Source organism: Rhinoraja longicauda, chromosome 26 (genome assembly GCF_053455715.1).
Source record: "Rhinoraja longicauda isolate Sanriku21f chromosome 26, sRhiLon1.1, whole genome shotgun sequence".
Lineage (NCBI taxonomy): Eukaryota > Metazoa > Chordata > Chondrichthyes > Rajiformes > Arhynchobatidae > Rhinoraja > Rhinoraja longicauda.
In genome coordinates, this window is record NC_135978.1 from 33,264,334 (window position 1) to 33,287,964 (window position 23,631).

Here is a 23,631-nt window from a genome sequence, read left to right on the forward strand (position 1 = left end):
TAAAGTTTTTTCTGGCTCCCTGCCGTGCTGATGCCCATCCACTTGCCCGATGGCACATTGAGACGAGGCCGAGGCCCAGATGGTAGGGATCCATGATGGTGGGCCAAAGAGCCTATTTCTCAACGACACAAAGCGGTGTATATAGACCATTGGCCTTTTGCTCACATTTGGTTTATTTGAGAACTTGGCAGTTAAAGAGTGATGCTGTCGATAGAATGGAGGAACTGCAGATGCTGGATGGCACGAAAGGACACAAAGTGCTGAAGTAACTCAGTGGGTCAGGCAGCATCTCCGGACAACATGGATAGGGGACGTTTGGGTCGAGACCATCCTTCTGACCCTATACCCAATACAGATACTATCAGGTCGGACACTCAGATGGTTGTCCAGTTGTTGCCAGCCTGCCCCTGTGGAGTGCTGCAGAATCCACAACCTCCAGCTCAAGCATGTGAAGGGAGAATCTTCAATGGTCTCACCCAGCCCTTCACTGAATTGAGAAGAGTTACTGTGGGTTATAAAACATTGCCATTATCATTTAAATGTTGGGATCTAATCTTTATGGGTGTGCTTTTGTGTAATGTAAGGTTAGAGGATAGTCCATATATGAGTCCATGTGAGTCCATATATATGATAGTCCATATATGAGTCCATGTGAGTCCATATATCCCATTATGCTGGGGCTGATCCTGTCAATGAAAGCTCTAGTTCGCTCCAAGTTGCTGTTCTTTGTTTCCCCATAAACATTTTTCTTTCTGATACATATCCAATTTCTTTTTGGAAATTACTTTTGAATCTGTTTCTGCCAGCCTGTCAGGATATATATAGAGGTCATAACCCACTGATTAAAATGATTTCTCATCTTCTCTCTCCCACCTCTGTCCAAGCTTTATTACCATTTATTTAATCAGTGTCCTCTGGTTACCTACCTCCCCTATCAATGTACATCATCAAAACTACTCCGAATTTTTCCTTCATGTGTAACATTTGCAAGAATAAACCTCGCTAAACTATAACCCTAATTCCTGGTAACAGCTCTGTGCACTAAGGATTGATACATAGAACATAGAACAGCACAGGAACAGGCCCTCTGCACCCTCTCCAAAACCTCCCCATCTTTCCTGTAATGGGGCGATCAGAACATCACACAATACTCCAAATGCGGCCTAACCAATGTCTGCATCATGGCTGCCTGACTCTTATATTCAATGCCGCTAGCAATGAAGGCAAGTATACCATATGCCTTATTCACCACCCAATGTACTTGTGCTGCCATCTTCAGTGAGCTATGAACTTGGACTCCGATCCCTCTGTACATCAGGCCTGTTAAATGTCTTGCCTTTCACTGTAATACTCCCCCACTGTATATTCAACCTCCCAAAGTGCATCACCTCATAGTTGCTTGGGTTGAGCTCCATCTGCCATTTCTCTGCCTATTTCTGCAGCTGATCTATATCCTGCTGTATCTTCAGACAGTCTTCCTCACTTTGTGCAACTCCACAGTTTTGGTGTCGTCAGCAAACTTACTCACCAATCCATGTACATTTACGTCCAGGTCATTTATATATCAGAAACAGCAGAGGTCCCAGCACAGATCCCTGTAGAACTCCACTGGTCACAGACCCAGCCTGAATATCTACCTTCCACCACAACCCTGTCTTTTATGAATAAGACTGTTCTGAATCCACATGGCCAAGTCATTGTGAATCCCATTCTTCTTAATCTGGATCAGCCCAACATGAGGGACCTTATCAAAAGCCTTACTAAAAATCCATGTGGGAGAGTCTAGGACCAGAGGTCATAACCTCAGAATAAAATGTTCCTTTAGGAAGGAGTTGAGGAGGAATTTCTTTAGTCAGAGGGTTGTGAATCTGTGGAATTCATTGCCACAGAAGGCTGTGGATATTTTTAAGGCAGAGGTAGATAGATTCCTGATTAGTACAGGTGTCGGGTTATGGGGAGAAGGCACGAGAATGGGGTTAAGAGGGAAAGATAGATCAGCCATGATTGAATGGTGGAGTAGACTTGATGGGCCGAATGACCTAATTCTGCTCCTTTCACTTATGAACATCCACCGCCCTACCTACATCAATCTTTTTTGTCACCTCCTCATTTCTCTTCTCGATTTATAAATTCTCCTGTTTTTGTAGAAAGGCTCACAATAGTGGATCTATGGAACGAGCTGCTGGAATAGGTCATTGAAGCAGATACTATCACAGCATTTAAAAAACATTTGGTCAGGTACATGAATGAGAAAGGTTGAGAGGGACATGCACCAAACACGGGTACTTGGGATCTGGCACTTTGGTCACCATGACTAATTGTCCTTGGTAATCTTTTCCGTTTTATGTACAAGTAAAATCTCTTACAATCCTTTTTGCTTCTAACCATGTAGCCAATTGTCTTGCTGTAGATGAAATGATGGAACATTTACCTATTTTCTTGATAATTCTTTGTTTGAGACGACTCCTCTTTTGCAAATGTAAAAGTTAACAATGTGAACCCTTGTTTAAATTATCAACTTTCTTTCTCATCCAAAAGGAATTTGTTCAAGTCAATTTGTTTGTTTAGGTCATTTTATACAAGATCAGTTTTAACATTTTATTTTCTTCAAAAACAAGTTTAAAACCAAATATTCCTCCAGAGTTGCTTCACTTTTTTGAATTGGAATTACGATGAATTTGAATGTTATTTATCATAAGATATTGAAGATACTTGAATCTTCGAAGTAAAATAAACCTGAATTATACTTTCCTAAAGTTTTTTGAAGAGAATTACATGTGACTATTCACCGAGCTGTTTTATGCAGAATTTTTACTGGTATGTTTCCCCATGGAACCTTAATTGTTCTGCCTCCTTTGGAGATAATGTCTCATCTCATCTAAAGTACAACATTCTTGCTTTGTGAGAGGGTGGGAGAAGCATTACCAATAAAATTGTATTAGTGGTATAAGGATTGGGAGAACTTTACAAAGCAATGATGTATTTTGGAGGGTAGTGTGGAAGGAAGTGTTGGGTAACAGAGTATAATTTGGGCAACTGTTTTGTAGCCAAATTAAATGGATCAAGATTGTGCAATATTGACCTATTACATAAACTCTCTGGATGAAATGTGTTTTCCAATGTCCAATGGACATTTCCAATCCAAAATAATTACTGAGGTGAGGACTACTTTTGAATGCATACTTTATTATCAGTTACGGTGAAATTCTTTGTTTTGTGTACCATACACAAGGCATGTAAAGAGTCGCTGTATACAGGGCCACAATATTGCACAGACATATTTGCACAGAGTTTAGGATTTTAATTCACTTCCATTCTTCTTGCATTCTTTCTATTACAGAGCAGACGAAATTGAAATGATCATGACAGACCTGGAACGAGCTAATCAGGTAACAGATGATATGTTTTGGTGACTGATCTTCGTCTTGCAGTTTCTCACCCTCCTTATTGCTCCCTCCCCTCCCTCCTTTTACACCCCCACCTTCTTCCTGTTCTCTTCCTCTCACTGCTCATATTTTCCACCCATCCAACTATATGAAGAGACACATTATTCTGTAAAGGGTGTAAAAATGATTCACAGGGACCTAGGGTGGTGCAGCGGGTAGAGCCGCTGCCTCACAGAGATCCGGTTCAATTCCAACCTCGGGTGCTGTCTGTGTGGAGTTTGCATGTTCTCCCTGTGACTGCATGGGTTTCCTCCGGATGCACTGGTTCCCCCACATCCCAAAGACGTGTTTGGGTGCTGGTAAATTGCCCCTAGTGTGTACGTGACTGGTAGAGTCTGGGGGGAATGAGAGAGAAGGAAATTGGATTAGATTAATGTAGGATTAGTATTAATGGATAGTTGATGGTCAATGTGGACTTGGTGGTCCAAAGAGCCAGTTTCCATGCTGTTTCTCAACGATCCTATGATGTTACCAGGACTGGAGAGCTTGAATTACAAGGACAGACTGGATAGGCTGGGAAGTATTTTCTTGGTGCGTAGGAACTGATGGATGGCCTTATTGAGCTTATACAATCTTGAGGGGCAGAGGTAAGATGGGTGGTCACAGTTTTTTGCCTGGGTATGGTAGTCTAGAGCTTGAGGGTGGAGATTTAAGGTGAGAGGGAAAAGATTTACAAGGAGTTGAGAGCATGTGTTTCTCAAGAGGATGGTGAGTATGTGGAATGAGCTGCCAGAGGGAGCCGGCAAGACAGGTACAGTTTGACAGGCAAATGAATAGGAAGGGTTAACAGGAATATATGCCAAGCCGTGATATCTAAGTTGAGGGGGGAAAGATAGGAACGTGAAGGGCAACCTTTTTTACACAAGCGGTGATAGATGTATGGAACGGCTGCCAGAGGAGGTAGTTGAGGCAGGCATTATCACAATGTTTAAGAAACATTTGGACAGATACATGGATAGGAATGGTTTAGAGGGGTATTGACCAAACGTAGGCAGGTGGGACTAGTTTAGATGGGGCAATTTGGTTGGCATGAACAAGTTGGCCAAAGCACTGGTTTCTGTATTGTATGACGTCATCACAGTCCCATTCTGCCTGTCCACCTCCTCATTCTTACCCTGCTCCTTCTCCTCACACTTCTTCTGGTCTTGTGCAGTGTGGAAACAGGCTTTTCTGCCTATCATATTCCTACTAACCCCTGGGTATCTATCCTTCTCTGTTCTATTTCAACATTCTTTCACTTCCCTCCCCTTCTCCTAACACCTCTTCACTCTCCTCATACCCTGACCTCCTGATTCCTTATTTATGTTTCTTCCCTCCTTCCCTCCACCCCTCCCATGGTTTTTAAAAATTCTGCTCTTCTCCTCCCCTGCCCCATTACAAATAAAATCCCCTTCAGTCACATCTGTGCAAAAAGAAATTGAATAAAAGAATCTCGTTCCACTTGTTTTTGTTCTGTCTGAAAAAATCACTGAGCTGCAACATTAATATCAGCAGGGATTCCTTGCTCCTGGCGTTAAATTGCTGTCATAATCACTCAATTATTTCCTCCTTGTACGGTTTAAAATGAATATCCATCACTTCCAGTATTCTCGTTTTACATTCATTAGGTTGACTGTTAAGGAAAATCTGTTATAGTCAGTGGTGCAGAAATTGATTAATGGGTCCATATAATTTGTCAGCTGTTCAATGCATAAGTTTTGTTTTTTCTCCCCTTTTCTCAGAGGGCAGAAGTGGTTCAGAGAGAAGCAGAGTCCTTACGCGAGCAGGTTTCCTCAGCTAACAAATCCCTTCAGCTGGCCACTCAGATTCAGAAAGCTCCTGATGTGGTAAGCCATTAAAGAATATGATTGAAATGAGGGATTGACTGATAATCACGTTTTTCACTGTAAACTGTCATTGATGTTCCAATTCACGTTGTTTAGTTTAGTTTAGAGATACAGTGCGGAAACAGGCCCTTCGGCCCACAAAGCCCACACCAACCAGCGATCCCCAGACATTCACATTATCCTACACACACTGGGGACAATTTTACATTTATACCCAAGCCAATTAACCTACAAACATGTACGTCTTTGGAGTGTGGGAGGAAACCGAAGATCTCAGAAAAAACCCACGCAGGTCATACAAATTCCTTACAGGCAAGCACCTGTAATCAGGATTGAACCTGGGTCTCTGGTTCTGTAAGGCAGCAACTCTACCGCTGCACCACCATGCGCAGAATTGTTATTAATTCTGCCGATAAATGCCCAGGTTTTAATGACGAGCAACCTTGGGTGTTGGTGTGGGGGTGTTCCTTCAGAGGTGGTACATGCACGGCCGGCATCTTCCATAGTTCTAGACTTCATAGAGCTATAGAGCGGAACGTGATACTATCTGTGTTTAATCACCTCGCGCCACAAGCTCCATCGGGCACTTTCTGTCACAAGTCATGCTCGAGTTGCTTGGTGCACTTTCTTTACCAAAAATAAATGAATTCAGTTATTCACAATAATAATATTTACAAAACAAACAATACCAACACACCCACTACCACAATACAAAGTTACCAAATATTCTTAATACTAAATATTAACAGACTATATTGCAATCCTAGTCCAGGGTACAGTCAATCCTAGTCCAGGATACATACTGGCGGTGCCCACCAGACCCGGAACCCCCCCCCATGGTGCCCCTCCTTTTCGAGGGACACCGGGGCACGGACATAACCCCGGAAAAGGGGCAGGCAGTCGGCTGGAGCAGAGCCCTCTTCTGCCCGGTGCCCTGACCCACAGATGGCCAGATTGACCAGGCCCAGGAGCAAAGCAACAAGGACAAGTACAATTTCTTTGTCGGCATTGGTCGGGGAAACACACAAGAAAATTGCAGAAGGCTGCAAGAATTTCAGAATCCGATAAAATGTAAACCGAAAAAATAATGGCACCAAGTAGAATTCCTGAAATGTGCTAACAGGCAAGGAAGCAGCCATGGGCAGTGAAGTGGGGCAAGTGGAATAAGTTGCAGTGCAAAGTATTTAGAGGTAGGTTGATAAAAGAGCTCAGGAGAATTGCAATATTCACCTGAAGGAATTTACAATCCTGCAGTTGAGTGCTTTTAATTTTTCTTTAAATGTGCATGTAGATTTGGAGAAACATATTGGGTTGTGATATTTCTGGAGGGTGCTCACAAAACCTTGCAGCAAGCTGATCCCAAGCCAACAAGAATGCAGCCGCTATTGGTAATGAGTAACAAGCCAGCTTTTGTTAGCAGCTTCACAATGCACAGTGCATGAACACATACCTAGTAGCAGCCACGCTATGAATTAGTTCAATGTACTGCTTGAAAGAGACAAATGTGAGAAAGATAGTAGACGGTGAAAGTAAGTCTCACGCAGTGAGCAAGAGTGTAGACAGTAAAGTCAGCAAATGTGCTGGTGGTTAAAACCACACTAGAGCAGTGGGGAGGTTGGAGCAGGAACTCAGTGATGCAGGGTCACTTATAATCCTGAGGGATAAGAGCCCTTGTTGCCAAAAAAACATTCCAGGGTGACTGAAGATGGGATCAAAGTAATGCAGACAAAAAGACAAAACCAGTACAGATCCTGAAGACTGGCAGTGATACAAAGAACTGCAAAAGGGAATTACACGGAACTGCAAAAAGGGAGAATAAAAAACTCAATATAGTTTAGTTTAGTTTAGAGATACAGTGCGGAAACAGGCCCTTCGGCGCACCTGGTCCGCAACGACCAGCGATCCCCGCACATTAACACTATCTTACACACACTCGGGATCATTTGCACATACACACAAGCCAATTAACCTGTTTGTCTTTGGAGTGTGGGAGGAAACCGAAGATCTCGGGGGAAAACCCTATGCGGTCACGGGGAGAACGTACAAACTCCGTACAGACAGCCCCCTTAATCGGGATGGAACCTGGGTCTCCGGCGCTGCAAGGGCTGTAAGGCAGTAACTCTACTGCTGCGCCTCCGTGCCATCCAAAAATGTAATTTCTTGATTTCTTTGAGTTTTATTTGATTAAAACTAAAACTAAGTAAATAGGCAACACGTTGAATTTTGTATTTCTGCCAGTATTTATTGTAAAGGCCATCCTGAGAAAACTAATATTGTATTCAGCAATAATATGGAGATTCAGCAGAACTAACATTAGCAAAATATCAGATATAGAAAGCAGTGGGTCAGAAAATCACCAGGTCCAAGCGGTTTCCTTCCCACAAACTAAAACAAAAGGTGGGTGAGGTAGATGTTTCACTACAATTTAATAAATAGAACCAGAACATTCTGGAAACTCTCATCATTAATGGAAAGAGAAAAGGTTTACATTTCAGTTTAAAGACTTGTGGATCTGAAACATGAACTCTGTTTCTCTTTTTATGGACACTGCCTGAGCTGCTGAGCATAGCAATATCTAGTTTCAAGTTACATTTCTGCCATCTGCAGTTTTTTGATGTGTACAAAGTTCTCTAAGTTCATGAACTGTTTCTTTTGATAACAACATGCATTTAAGTGAACAACGACGGATGAATTTTGCTTGTTGTGAGAAATCAGAGGGTGGCAAGGATTAGCTGTTTCTCAAACTTAGTTTGATATCTATGGATGACTTGGATTTTTGTGGGACATGATATTTAGCAGAAGCAGATCAAATAGAAAAAGACCCACAAGTAAAGGATTGAGTGAGGACAGTACGAGCAATGATCTTACCTCTGAAGAATAGGTTCAATGAGGATGGTAGACAAAGAATGCTGGAGTAACTCAGCGGAACAGGCAGCATCTCCCACTGCCTGACCCGCTCAGTTACTCCAGCATTTTGTGTCTGCCTTCCATTTAAACCAGCATCTGCAGTTCTTTCCTTTTAATGAGGATGGGGTGGAAATAAATAAAACTAGTGAGAAAATATACTTTTGGGAATGGTTTGCAGCCCACTCATAGCAAGGAGAGAATTAATCAAGAAATTAACAATTTGGGATTTCTTTCTCTTCAGAAGTGACCTTATAGACGACTGAAAGATTTTGTTAAAATGGACACTGAAGAAATTTTTCTACAATTGGAGAGAGCAATGTGAAGGAAGGCCATTGAGATTAAATGGTTGTTGAAAATCAGAAGAAATGTATTTACTCAGAGAGGGGAGGAGTTGAATCTCTCCACCTCAGGGAATGAGTGTGGCCAGTAGTATAGGTTCATAAATTCATAAGTGATAGGAGCAAAATTAGGCCATTCGGCCCATCAAGTCTACTCTGCCATTCAATCATGGCTGATCTATCTTTCCCTCCTAACCCCATTCTCCTTTCTTCTCCCGATAACCCCTGACACCCACACTCATCAAGAATCTATATCTCTGCCTTAAAAATATCAATTGACGGCCTCCACAGTCTTCTGTGGCAATGAATTCCACAGATTCACCACCCTGTGACTAAAGAAATTCCTCCTCATCTCCTTCCTGAAGGAAAGTCCTTTAATTCTGAAGCCATGACCTCTGGCTCTAGACTCTCCCACTAGTGCAAACAGCCTCCCCACATCCACTGTATCCAGGCTTTGAAGGGGAGACTGGAAAAGCACATGGGTGGTGCAGCGGTAGAGTTGCTGCCTTACAGCGCCAGAGACCCGTGTTCCATCCTGACTACGGGTGTAGGATTTGCCTGCGACTGCGTGGGTTTTCTCCAACACTCCAAAGACAAATGGGTTTGTAGGTTACTTAACTTTTATAAATTATAAATTGTCCCTAGTGTGTAGGATAGTGGTAGTGTACGGGGTGAACCTGAGGGGTAACTTTTTTACACAAAGGGTGGAGGGTGTATGGAATGAGCTTCTGCAGGAGGTAGATGAGGCAGGTACTACAGCAACATTTACACAGCATTTAGATAGGTACAGGGATTGGATAAGTTTGGAAGGATATGAGCCAAATACAGGCAGGTAGAACTAGTCTTGATCGGACATGTTGGCTGGTGTGGGCAAGTTGGGCTGAAGGGCCTGTTTCTGTGCTGTCTGATTCCATGACTATAATTCTTGTCCTGTCATAGCTTGGCTGCTGCAATGTCTGGATGATATGCTTCAGCCTTTCTCCAAAATGATGGGAATTGTTTTATGCTTCTCACTGTTACCAACTTTTTATTTCCTTCAATTACTCATACAATATGTTTCCCACAATGACGGCACACAAAATATTTCTTCATACCTCAACAAGTCCTTTATTGTCTATGTGGGTTTTCCTGGGCTTGACTCAGAGTAAACACCATGGCTTAATTTCTCTTTTATATGGTTTACAAAATCTTTTACTGTTTTTATGCAGGTTAATTCTCATATTCTATCTTCAACCACTTCATCATTTTTTTGGTCTTCTATTGCTAGTGATTAGGCTGGTCCAGGAGATTAAGATGCCTGGGATCCACAGTGACTTGGTTATTTGGATTCAGAACTGGGTTACTGATAGAAAGGCAGGATTGTGGTGGATGGGGGCTATTCAGGCTGGATGTCTGTAGATGGTCGGTTAATAATTCTGTAGATGACACCAAAATTTGTGGGGTTGCAGACAGTAGGTATGTTGTCAAAGTATACAGTGGGATATAGATCAGCCACAGACGGGCAGAGAAATGGCTGATGGGGTTTAATCTGAGCGAGTGCGAGGTGTTGCACTTTGGGAGGTCAAACGTAAGGAGAAAGTCTCCAGTTAATGGCAAGACTCTCAGCAGTATTGATGAACAGAAAGATCTTGCCGTCCAAGTCCACTGCTCCCTAATAGTGGCAACATAAGTAGATATAAAATAAAGGAACTGCAGCTGCTGGTTTACAACAACAAAAAAGACACAAAGTGCTGGAGTAACGCAGCAGGCCACGCATCCCTGGAGCGGGGCCCTTCTTCAAGTAGATGGAGAGATAAAGAAGGTGTATGGTGTGCATGTCGTCATTGATCAGCAAGATGATTTTCAGAGTCTGGAAGTCATGATGCAGCTCTATAGGACTCTGGGACTTAGGCCACATTTGGAGTATTGTGTACGGTTCTGGTTGCACAGAAAGGTGTGAAGGCTTTGAAGAGGGTGCAGGGTGCTGCCTAGATTAGAGGGTGTGAGCTATAAGGACAGGTTGGGTGAATTTGAATTGTTTTCTCTGGAGTGTCAGAGGTTGAGGTGAGATTGAGAGGAGTTTATACAATTATGAGGCATTGCTAGGGCAGGCAGTCATAGCACTGTTACTCAGGAAAAGGCAGGGGAACAAATTGTAGATGAATTAACCACACATACATTTTGAGGAAAATGTAGAAATCAAAAGTCGAGAGTATTTTAATGTCATTTGTCTCGAAAGAGAGCAAAAACATTCTTACTTGGAGCAGCACAATAGGTCAATAGACAATAGACAATAGACAATAGGTGCAGGAGTAGGCCATTCAGCCCTTCGAGCCAGCACCGCCATTCAATGCGATCATGGCTGATCACTCTCAATCAGTACCCCGTTCCTGCCTTCTCCCCATACCCCCTCACTCCGCTATCCTTAAGAGCTCTATCCAGCTCTCTCTTGAAAGCATCCAACGAACTGGCCTCCACTGCCTTCTGAGGCAGAGAATTCCACACCTTCACCACCCTCTGACTGAAAAAGTTCTTCCTCATCTCCGTTCTAAATGGCCTACCCCTTATTCTTAAACTGTGGCCCCTTGTTCTGGACTCCCCCAACATTGGGAACATGTTATCTGCCTCTAATGTGTCCAATCCCCTAATTATCTTATATGTTTCAATAAGATCCCCCCTCATCCTTCTAAATTCCAGTGTATACAAGCCCAATCGCTCCAGCCTTTCAACATACGACAGTCCCGCCATTCCGGGAATTAACCTAGTGAACCTACGCTGCACGCCCTCCATAGCAAGAATATCCTTCCTCAAATTTGGAGACCAAAACTGCACACAGTACTCCAGGTGCGGTCTCACCAGGGCCCGGTACAACTGTAGAAGGACCTCTTTGCTCCTATACTCAACTCCTCTTGTTACGAAGGCCAACATTCCATTGGCTTTCTTCACTGCCTGCTGTACCTGCATGCTTCCTTTCATTGACTGATGCACTAGGACACCCAGATCTCGTTGAACTCCCCCTCCTCCTAACTTGACACCATTCAGATAATAATCTGCCTTTCTATTCTTACTTCCAAAGTGAATAACCTCACACTTATCTACATTAAACTGCATCTGCCATGTATCCGCCCACTCACACAACCTGTCCAAGTCACCCTGCAGCCTTATTGCATCTTCCTCACAATTCACACTACCCCCCAACTTAGTATCATCTGCAAATTTGCTAATGGTACTTTTAATCCCTTCGTCTAAGTCATTAATGTATATCGTAAATAGCTGGGGTCCCAGCACCGAACCTTGCGGTACCCCACTGGTCACTGCCTGCCATTCCGAAAGGGCCCCATTTATCCCCACTCTTTGGTTTCTGTCTGTCAACCAATTTTCTATCCATGTCAGTACCCTACCCCCAATACCATGTGCCCTAATTTTGCCCACTAATCTCCTATGTGGGACCTTGTCGAAGGCTTTCTGAAAGTCGAGGTACACCACATCCACTGACTCTCCCTTGTCAATTTTCCTAGTTACATCCTCAAAAAATTCCAGTAGATTTGTCAAGCATGATTTCCCCTTCGTAAATCCATGCTGACTCGGAATGATCCCGTTACTACTATCCAAATGCTCAGCAATTTCGTCTTTTATAATTGACTCCAGCATCTTCCCCACCACTAATGTCAGACTAACTGGTCTATAATTACCCGTTTTCTCTCTCCCTCCTTTCTTAAAAAGTGGGATAACATTTGCTATCCTCCAATCCACAGGAACTGATCCTGAATCTATAGAACATTGAAAAATGATCTCCAATGCTTCCACTATTTCTAGAGCCACCTCCTTAAGTACTCTGGGATGCAGACCATCAGGCCCTGGGGATTTATCAGCCTTCAGTCCCATCAGTCTACCCAAAACCATTTCCTGCCTAATGTGGATTTCCTTCAGTTCCTCCATCACCCTAGGTTCTCCGGCCCCTAGAACATTTGGGAGATTGTGTGTATCTTCCTCAGTGAAGACAGATCCAAAGTAACGGTTTAACTCGTCTGCCATTTCTTTGTTCCCATACTAAACAACATAATACAACAATAAACAACAACAAATTAAATGAACAAATGAACACTATGTTGTACAAAAACAAATCAAAGCCTGAAACCCTAGTGCAATCAAGACGATTAGTAGTTGGAGTTTGTAGTGTTTAATAGCTTGATGGTTGTGGGGAAGAAGCTGCTCCTGAACCTGAACCTGGACGTCACGGTTTTCAGACTCCTATACCTTCTTCCCGATGGCAGGAGGGAAACGTGTGGGTGGCAAGCGCTCTCTGATGATGCGGGCTGCCTTTTTGAGGCAATGACTCCGATAGATCCCTTTGATGGTGGGGAGGTCAGTACCCATGGACTGGTCAGTGTTCACCACTTTTTGTAATTCCTTTAGTCCTTTAGTCCTTTAGTCGAGTTGCCGACATACCGTTGATAAATACTCTCCTGAACTTCTACAGGTGCATGAATAGGTGAGGTAACAGGGTGCTTAAAAATCAGTGTTATTGGGCAAAGAATTATAAAAAGAAAAGGTTTTTTTTGAGGATGTTGAGAACTTAATGGAATCACTCAAAGCTCAGGAAAAGGGTTCTGATATTGAGAATTAGGCAATAGACAATAGACAATACGTGCAGGAGGAGGCCATTCGGCCCTTCGAGCCAGCACCGCCATTCAATGTGATCATGGCTGATCATTCTCAATCAGTACCCCGTTCCTGCCTTCTCCCCATACCCTCTGACCCCGCTATCCTTAAGAGCTCTATCTAGCTCTCTCTTGAATGCATTCAGAGAATTGGCCTCCACTGCCTTCTGAGGCAGATAATTCCACAGATTCACAACTCTCTGACTGAAAAGGTTTTTCCTCATCTCAGTTCTAAATGGCCTACCCCTTATTCTTAAACTGTGGCCCCTTGTTCTGGTCTCCCCCAATATTGGGAACATGTTTCCTGCCTCTAACGTGTCCAACCCCTTAATAATCTTATACATTTCGATAAGATCTCCTCTCATCCTTCTAAATTCCAGTGAATACAAGCCCAGTCGCTCCAGTCTTTCAACATATGACAGTCCCGCCATTCTGGGAATTAACCTAGTAAACCTAAGCTGCACGCCCTCAATAGCAAGAATATCCTTCCTCAAATTTGGAGACCAAAACTGCACACAGTACTCCAGGTGCGGTCTCACTAGGGCCCTGTACAACTGCAGAAGGACCTCTTTGCTCCTATACTCAACTCCTCTTGTTATGAAGGCCAACATTCCAGTGGCTTTCTTCACTGCCTGCTGTACCTGCATGCTTCTTTCAGTGACTGATGCACTAGGACACCCAGATCTCGTTGTACGTCGCCTTTTCCTAACTTGACACCATTCAGATAATACTCTGCCTTCCTATTCTGACCACCAAAGTGGATAACCTCACACTTATCCACATTAAACTGTATCGGCCATGCATCCGCCCACTCACACAACCTGTCCAAGTCACCCTGCAACCTCATAGCATCTTCCTCACAGTTCACACTACCACCCAGCTTTGTATCATCTGCAAATTTGCTAATGGTACTTTTAATCCCTTCATCCAAGTCATTAGGCTGAGGAAGATATCCTTTATTTACATAGGGAGTTATCTATCTTTGGAATCCCCAGTCCCGATTCTCAGTCTGAATCTGCACTTGGGCGCAGTGGTTGTGCTACTGACTTACAGCGGCAGAGACCTGGCTTCCATCCTGACTAGGGCTGCTGTTTGTACAGAGTGTTCTCCCTGTTCTTGCTGTTTGTTCTCTCTGCGACCGCGTGGGTTTTCTCTGCTCCGTTTTTGTCCCACATTCCAAGGACGTGTAGGTTTGTAGGTTAATTGGCTTCTGTAAATTGTTCCTAGTGTGGAGGAATGAATGAATGAATGAATGAATGAATGCCTAAATAATACTTTATTGTCTAATGATAGACATAGAAGTAGTGTACGGTTGATCGCTGGTAGGCGCAAACTTGGTTGGCTAACATAGAAACATAGAAAATAGCTGGCCCTTCGAGCCAGCACTGCCATTCATTGTGATCATGGCTGATCATCCACAATCAGTAACCCGTGTCTGCCTTCTCCCCGTATCCCTTGATTCCGCTAGCCCCTAGAGCTCTATCTAACTCTCTTTTAAATTCATCCAGTAAATTGGCCTCCACTGCCTTCTGTGGCAGAAAATTCCACAAATTCACAACTCTGGGTGAAAAAGTTTTTTTTAAATCTCAGTTTTAAATGGCCTCCCTTTTATTCTTAGACTGTGGCCCCTGGTTCTGGACTCCCACAACATTGGAAACATTTTTCATGCATCTAGCTTGTCCAGTCCTTTTATAATTTTATACGTTTCTATAAGATTCCCTCTCATCCTTCTGAATTCCAGTGAATACAAGCCCAGTCTTTCCAATCTTTCCTCACATGACCGTCCCGCCTTCCCGGGGATTAACCTCGTGAACCTACGCTGCGCTGCCTCAATAGCAAGGATGTCCTCCCTTAAATTAGGAGACCAAAACTGCACACAATGCTCCAAATGTGGTCTCACCAGGGCCCTGTACAACTGCAGAAGGACATCTTTACTCCTATACTCAAATCCTCTCGTTATGAAGGCCAACAGGCCATTAGCTTTTGTCACTACCTGCTGCACCTGCATGTTTACTTTCAGTGACTAGTGTACAAGGACACCCAGGTCTTGTTGCACTTCCCTTTTTCTTAATCTGACACCATTGAGATGGTCTGAAGAAGGGTCTCGACCCGAAACGTCACCCATTCCTTCTCTCCCGAGATGCTGCCCGACCTGCTGAGTTACTCCAGCATTTTGTGAATAAAACCATTGAGATAATACTCTGCCTCCTTGTTCTTGCCGCCAAAGTGGATAACCTCACATTTATCTACATTATACTGCATCTGCCCACTCACTCAACCTGTCCAGGTCACCCTGCAACCTCCTAACATCCTCTTCGCAGTTCGCACTGCCACCCAACTTTGTGTCATCCGTAAACTTGCCCGTGTTACTTCCAATTCCATTATCCAAATCATTAATATATATGGTAAACAGTTGCGGCCCCAGCACCGAGCCTTGCGGCACTCCACTCGCCACTGCCTGCCGTTCTTACAGGGACCTGTTTATTACTACTCTTTGTTTCCTGTCTGCCAACTAATTCTCTATCCATGTCAACACCCTACCCCCAATACCATGTGCTCAAATTTGTCCACTAATCTCCTGTGTGGGACCTTATCAAAGGCTTTCTGAAAGTCCAGATACATTACATCCACCGGCTCTCCTTCATCCATTTCATCCATCCTCAAAACATTCCAGAAGATTAGTCAAGCAGGATTTCCCCTTCATAAATCCATGCTGACTTGGACCAATCCTTTTACTGCTATCCAAATGCACCGCTATTACTTCTTTAATAATTGACTCCAGCATCTTCCCCACCACCGATGTGAGGCTAACTGGTCTATAATTCCCCGTTTTCTCTCTCGCTCCTTTCTTGAAAAGTGGGATAACATTAGCTACCTTCCAATCCACAGGAACTGATCCTGAATCTATAGAACATTGGAAAATGTTCACCAATGCGCCCACGATTTCTAGAGCCAACTCCTTGAGTACCCTGGGATGCAGACCATTAGGCCCTGGGGATTTATCAGCCTTCAGTCCCATCAGTCTACCCAATACTATTTCTCACCTAATGCAAATTTCTTTCAGTTCCTCTACCCCCCCTAGATCCTCTGTCCTCTAGTACACCTGGGAGATTGTTTGTGTCTTCCTTAGTGAAGACAGAACCAAAGTACCTGTTCAACTCTTCTGCCATTTCCTTGTTCTCCATAATAATTTCACCTGTTTCTGCCTTCAAGGGACCCACATTTGTCTTTACTAATCTTTTTCTTCTCTTAACATACTTAAAGAGACTTTTACTATCCTTCTTTATATTCTTGGCCATCTTACCCTCGTATTTCATCTTTTCACCCCTTATTGCCCTTTTTGTTACCTTCTGTTGTTCTTTTGAAGGTTTCCCAATCCTCTGGCTTCCCACTACTCTTTGCTATGTTATACACCTTTTCTTTTAGACAATAGACAATAGACAATAGGTGCAGGAGGAGGCCATTCGGCCCTTCGAGCCAGCACCGCCATTCAATGTGATCATGGCTGATCATTCTCAATCAGTACCCCGTTCCTGCCTTCTCCCCATACCCCCTGACCCCGCTATCCTTAAGAGCTCTATCTAGCTCTCTTGAATGCATTCAGGGAATTGGCCTCCACTGCCTTCTGAGGCAGATAATTCCACAGATTCACAACTCTCTGACAGAAAAAGTTTTTCCTCATCTCAGTTCTAAATGGCCTACCCCTTATTCTTAAACTGTGGCCCCTTGTTCTGGACTCCCCCAACATTGGGAACATGTTTCCTGCCTCTAACGTGTCCAACCCCTTAATAATCTTTTACATTTCGATAAGATCTCCTCTCATCCTTCTAAATTCCAGTGAATACAAGCCCAGTCGCTCCAGTCTTTCAACATATGACAGTCCCGCCATTCCGGGAATTAACCTAGTAAACCTAAGCTGCACGCCCTCAATAGCAAGAATATCCTTCCTCAAATTTGGAGACCAAAACTGCACACAGTACTCCAGGTGCGGTCTCACTAGGGCCCTGTACAACTGCAGAAGGACCTCTTTGCTCCTATACTCAACTCCTCTTGTCATGAAGGCCAACATTCCATTGACTTTCTTCACTGCCTGCTATACCTGCATGCTTCCTTTCAGTAACTGATGCACTAGGACACCCAGATCTCGTTGTACGTCCCCTTTTCCTAACTTGACACCATCCAGATAATACTCTGCCTTCCTATTCTTACCACCAAAGTGCCTGCCATTCTGAAAGGGACCCATTTATCCCCACTCTTTGCTTTCTGTCTGTCAACCAATTTTCTATCCATGTCAGTACCCTACCTCCAATACCATGTGCTCTAATTTTGCCCACTTATCTCCTATGTGGAACCTTGTCGAAGGCTTTCTGAAAGTCAATGTATACCACGTCCACCGGCTCTCCCCTGTCAATTTTCCTAGTTACATCCTCAAAGAATTCCAGAAGATTAGTCAAGCATGATTTCCCCTTCGTTGAATCCATGCTGACTCGGAACAATCCTGTTACTACTATCCAAATGCTCCGCAATTTCGTCTTTTATAATTGACTCCAGCATCTTCCCCACCACTGATGTAAGACGAACTGGTCTATAATTTCTCGTTTTCTCTCTCCCTCTTTTCTTAAAAAATGGGACAACATTAGCTACCCTCCAATCCACAGGAACTGATCGTGAATCTATAGAACATTGGAAAATGATCACCAATGCGTCCACAATTTCTAGCGCCACCTCCTTAAGTACTCTGGGATGCAGACCATCAGGCCCTGGGGATTTATCAGCCTTCAGTCCCATCAGTCTACCCATCACCATTTCCTGCCTAATGTGGATTTCCTTCAGTTCCTTTGTCACCCTAGGATCTCTTGCCACTAGAACATCTGGGAGATTGCTTGTATCTTCCTTAGTGAAGACAGATCCAAAGTACTGGTTCAATTCGTCTGCCATTTCCTTGTCCCCATAATAATTTCCCCTGCTTCTGTCTTCAAAGGACCCACATTTGCCTTGACTATTTTTTCCCTCTTTACATATCTAAAAAATCTTTTACTATCCTCCATTATATTATTGGCAAGTTTACCCTCGTACCTCATCTTTTCTCCCCGTATTGCCTTCTTAGTCAGCTTCTGTTGCTCTTTAAAAGAGTCCCAATCCTCTGGCTTCCGACTCTTCTTTGCTTTGCTGTACTTCTTCTCTTTTATTTTTATGCTGTCCTTGACTTCCCTTGTCAGCCATGGGTGCCTCTTACTCCCCTTAGAATCTTTCCTCCTCTTTGAGATAAATTGATCCTGCAACTTCTGCATTATTTCCAGGAATACCTGCCATTGCTGTTCCACCGTCTTCCCTGCTAGGGCCTCCTTCCAGTCAATTCTGGCCAACTCCTGCCTCATGCCTCTGTAATCCCCTTTGCTATACTGTAATACTGACACTTCCCATTTTCCCTTCTCCCTCTCAATTTGTAGATTAAAACATCATATTATGATCACTGCCTCCTAATGGCTCTTTTACCTCGAGTTCCCTTATCAGATCAGGTTCATTACACAACACTAAATCCAGAATTGCCTTCTCCCTAGTAGGCTCCAGTACAAGCTGTTCTAAGAATCCATCTCGGAGACACTTTTAGTTTTATTCCATCCCTAACTTCCGTTGTCAGCCACGGTTGCCTCCTATTCCCCTTAGAATCTTTCTTCCTCTTTGGAATGAAATGATCCTGCATCTTCTGGATTATGCCCAGAAATCCCTGCCATTGCTGTTCCACCGTCATTCCTGCTGAAACCTTGGTTTCCACGGTGTACGACTAAACTAAACTAAACTAAACTAAACTAAACTAAACTAAGATGAAGAGATTGTTGGACACGGTGAGAATTGGGCTGGAAGCTGAAGGAGGAACAGTATCATGCTTACCGACCGAAGGAGCTGAAGAGACCTTGCTCTTGCTTCTTTCTTAGATAGGAAGCACTGTTACATGCCAAGGGATGCATCTGTTCAGCATTCCTCCTACTATGGGCGGATGAACTGGAAGTGCATTATTTTGCCAGGTTTTGTGTGAACACAAAGGAATATTAATACATGAAATTTGTATTCTGGTTTACTAGGAACAAGCTATTGAAGTGTTAACACGATCAAGTCTAGAGGTTGAATTAGCTGCGAAAGACCGTGAAATAATGCAGTTGGTTGAGGATGTGCAGAGATTGCAGGCAAATCTGACAAAACTCCGTGAGACCTCAACAAATCAGGTCTCTCAACTTGAGCAGCAACTTACGGCGAAGAACAGCACGCTCAAGGTAAGAAGACGCGGAAAGAGTTCGTTGGCTTTAAATGATGAACGGTTTTGTGGCAGATTTTATACAGAGGGTGGTGAGTGTCTGGAACCCACTGCTGGGGGTGGTGGTTGAAGCACGTATGTTAGTGGCATTTATAAATATGTTAGTAGTTTTTTTTATAGGCGTATGGATATGGAGGGATATGAGTTATGTGCAGGTGGATAAGTGATGGCGTCATCATGTTCGGCATAGACATTATGGGCTGAAGGGCCTGTTCCTGAGCTGTACTGTTCTATGTTTGCTATATTATTATATTTTTCTAAGCTGCCTTGTCTATTTTGTATATTTTTGAAGCAACTTGAGGAAAAGCTAAAAGATCAGTCTGACTATGAAGAGGTTAAGAAGGAGTTGAGGTGAGTGTTGATTTATGAAGTAGTTTCTGTCCTTGAAATATCTTGCGATAAAGTGTTATTGACATGACAATTTAGTTTCCGCTTGCTCTTATTTCAGTGTTATAACTCCAAAAGTTGTAAGATGGAGGTCCCACTTCCACAGTTTTTCCCGGGGTCTCCCATAAATGGTTTAGCCAGTGCTTGAGTAGTTGTCCTTAAATGCTGATGTCATTAATGGTGAGTTAGGAAATGTTATCCATCTAAAATTAATTTTGTGTTACGTTTACGTGATTCAAAAGTCAAGAATTAAGAGAGTGTTATTGTCATATGTCCCAGAGAGTATAATGAAATGCTTACTTGCAGCAGCACAACAGAGTATGTAAACTTAGTACTTTGAGTAATAGTGCCAATAATGGCAGCGCCCGCATGTGTAACAAATGCAAAAGAAATGTCACTGTGCAGTTGCATATGTGACAAATAAACCACTGTTGACTATTGGCTACTCTGTAAACGAAATGAGAAATTAGAAAAAACGTCCAGTGTGCATGTGTGTGTGTGTGTGCATGTATATATGTGTGCATGTGTGTGTGTGTATGTATGTGCGTGTGTGTGCGTGTATATATGTGTGTGTGTGTGTATGTATGTGTGCATATATATATATATATTTATACACACGCACACACATTTTTTTACATACACATATACATGCACACACACATATATAAGATATTTATATATAACATACACACAGATTCACACACACACAAACAATAATAGTGCAAAAAGACAAAGACAAAACCAATGCTACCAAGTCTTTGTGGTTCAGAGCTTATTTGGAGGATGTAGTGTTTAATAGCCTGATGGATGTAGAGACATTGGACTAGTTCAATGAGCATGTGAACACAAGAAAGTAGGAGCAGAAGTAGGGCACCCTGCCCTACAAGCCTGCCCACCATTCAATGTTAAGGTGGATAAATCACTGGGCCCTGATCAAGTGAATCCTAGGATATTGTGGGAAGCTGAGGAAGCAATTGCAGGAAGAGATATGTGCATCATCTTTAGTCACGGATGAGGTACTGGATGACTGGAGATGGTGGGTGCTGTGGCTTTATTTATGAGGAGCTGCAAGTACTATAGCCCAGGGAACTACAATTACTGAAAGGATTCTGAGTGACAGGATCTGCCAGCATTTCGAAAGGCAAGAACTGATTAGCGATTGTCAACATAGTTTTTTGAAGAGGAGTATTGGTGAGGGCGGGACGAGAGTCATTGACAACATGGACTTCAGCAAAGCCTTTGACAATGTCCCACATGGTAGGGAAGGTGAGATCACATGAGACCCAGGGTCAGAGGGTGGTAGTGGAGTGTTGTTACTCAGATTGGAGGCTTGTGACCACTGGTGTGTTGCAGTGATCGATGCTGAGTCTTGCATTGTTTGTTATCTATATTAACAATGTCATTAAACATGGTTAGTAAGTTTGTGAACATAACGTTCATGGTGCAAAGGACAGTGAAGAAGGTTATCTGAGATTACACAGGATCGAGATGAACTGGAGAAGTGGTCTAAGACATTACAGATGGAATTGAACTTGGACAAGTGTGAGATTTGGCAGTTAAACCAAGGCTTGAGCAGTAAATGATAGTGTTCTGAAGAGTAGAGTAGAATACCTGGAGAGGATGGAGCATAGAATAGAGAATGAGGAGTACAGGTACATTGTTGCCTGGAAGTTGCCAAATAGGTGGACAGCGTGGTGAGGAAGGCATTTGGCACGCTTGCTTTAACTTGGAAGGGAGTTGAGTACAAAAGCTGGGACTTCATGACACAGCTGTATAAATACTTGGTGAGTCCGAGCGTGCTCTCACACGGAGTTGTGACTGCCCACCTATAAGAATGTCAACAAGATGCACAAGATTGTTGCCTGGTCTGCGGTGCTTACGTTTTAAGGAGAAGCTGGACAGGCTGCGACTCTTCCCTGTGGCTTAGTAGGATGACGGATCACCTTGTTGAGGTAGACAAAAATGCAATGTTTAAAAGACACTTGGATACCGCAGGGATAGAGAAGGCTTAAACAACACCTGGATAACTACAGGGATAGAGAAGGTTTAGAAAGATAATAGAGTTAAAGGGTTCCCAAGCTTTTCCTTGCAGCCCTTAAATTGAGGCACAACATGAGGTGACAGTAGACTCCAGTCTTCCGGCACCTCCTGTGTTTAATGATCATTCATATTTCTCAGCCAGGGCACCTGTCAAATACAGGCCTGAGCTACACGTGATTCCCGAGACCAGACTACCCCAGATAGGGACCCCATTCCAAGCTCTGTCATACCCAGGAGATAGAGTCTCCTCCCTAAAACCGTATTGATAAACTGTACTGTTCTGAACAAATCATGGGAATGCCTACCCTGAAATCACTCAAAGTGGAGGAGCATCTGTGAAGACAATGAGTATCGCGAGTCTCTCTGACAGAAGCAAGCAGGAGCTAAGTGAAATGAAGAATGATAACAGACCCTTCTAGTAGCCCACCCATTTGCTCAATAAAGCACATTCGGTCCCAGCTGTGGCTGCTTCTCTGTCTACCAACAGCTCTGACGGAGAGAATGGAAGCAAGACATTGTGGACGAGGGTGCTGAAAAGGTTTATCAGAATGCTATCTAGATTAGAGAGTGTGAGCTACAAGGATGGGTTGGACATGGATTATTTTCTCTGGTATGCCGGAGATTGAGGGGAGACCGCCATAAGTTGGGAGAGGGTAACAGGCTGCTAACGTTGATGGTTGAGCCAGATACGATAGTTGCATTTAAGAGTTTTTTAGATAGGTATGTAGATATGCAGGGAATGTGGATCATGTGCAGGCAGAGGAGATTAATTTAACTTGACATTATGTTCAGCACAGACATTGTGGGCCGAAGAGCCTCTTCCTGTGCTGAACTGTTTGACGTTGAACGCATGCCTAAGGATGCTCATACAAAGTCCGTTACATAGGGATGCCTCTGTGATAATTCAGTTAGTTTTATTAATCAGACGGTGCTGGGTATGAACAAATTAAACTGTGAATTAAGCAGATGTTCCTTCATTTATATCTTCATTCATGTGATGACAGCTAATGGTGTTGCTTGCTGCATCAGGAAGATGGTCACAACCATGTTTGCAAAAAGTTGTTGAAGTAAGCAGTTCAAATGTCATATTCACTGTCAAAATCATTGCTGTTTTTTCTCTTTGTTCCCAGAATAGAAAAATCCTAAGCTTGATATTTTACTATAAATCTTTACAGTGAAGACCAACTTACATTTTCAAAGCATTTTCCATGTAGCACAACATCCAAACATGTATAGAGATTGTACTTCCCTTTTAAATTTAATGATCGTTCTCAAATTAAGGCAGTGAGGATGCTCTGATTACATGGAAAGGACCATTTAATTTTCTGCAAGTAATTAGTTCCAGATTGGTGAGTGCTGAGCTGATTTGAGGTCCTGATCTTCAAACAGTCTTTTCCTCGGACAGGCAAAGGCAGTGCTGGTATTCTGCTGGTGGTATGCATTTCATGACTGGTGTTGGCTTTGCTGTAAAGCGATCCATGTTTTCCAAGATCTCACTTGAGGCCTTTATTGTTCAAGAGTACACACAGTGAGTTATACCATGGGGCCGGGTAAAATGGTAGTCCGAGGCTGCAGAGAGATGTCCATGTGTTGGTGAAATGGGCTGAAATATGGTAGATGGCGTTTAATCCTGACAGATGTGAGGTGGTACATTTTGGGAATTATTCTAGAGTACATTAATCTAGAGGCTCATGTATACACCATGAATGGTAGGGCATTAAGGCGTGTTGAATG

General features: G+C 43.2%; 1 protein-coding gene across 4 annotated transcripts in view; it reads left to right on the forward strand.

Moving 5' to 3' along the window:
• cux1b (cut-like homeobox 1b) overlaps positions 1 to 23,631 on the forward strand; it is a 477,189-nt gene that overhangs the window by 218,294 nt on the left and 235,264 nt on the right. For all 4 annotated transcript variants that reach the window (XM_078422720.1, XM_078422717.1, XM_078422719.1 and 1 more), the window contains exons 9-12: positions 3,341 to 3,389; positions 5,168 to 5,272; positions 19,241 to 19,429; positions 19,763 to 19,821. In XM_078422720.1, the coding sequence (XP_078278846.1) occupies positions 3,341 to 3,389; positions 5,168 to 5,272; positions 19,241 to 19,429; positions 19,763 to 19,821 (402 nt within the window). The remainder of the gene's footprint in view (positions 1 to 3,340; positions 3,390 to 5,167; positions 5,273 to 19,240; positions 19,430 to 19,762; positions 19,822 to 23,631) is intronic.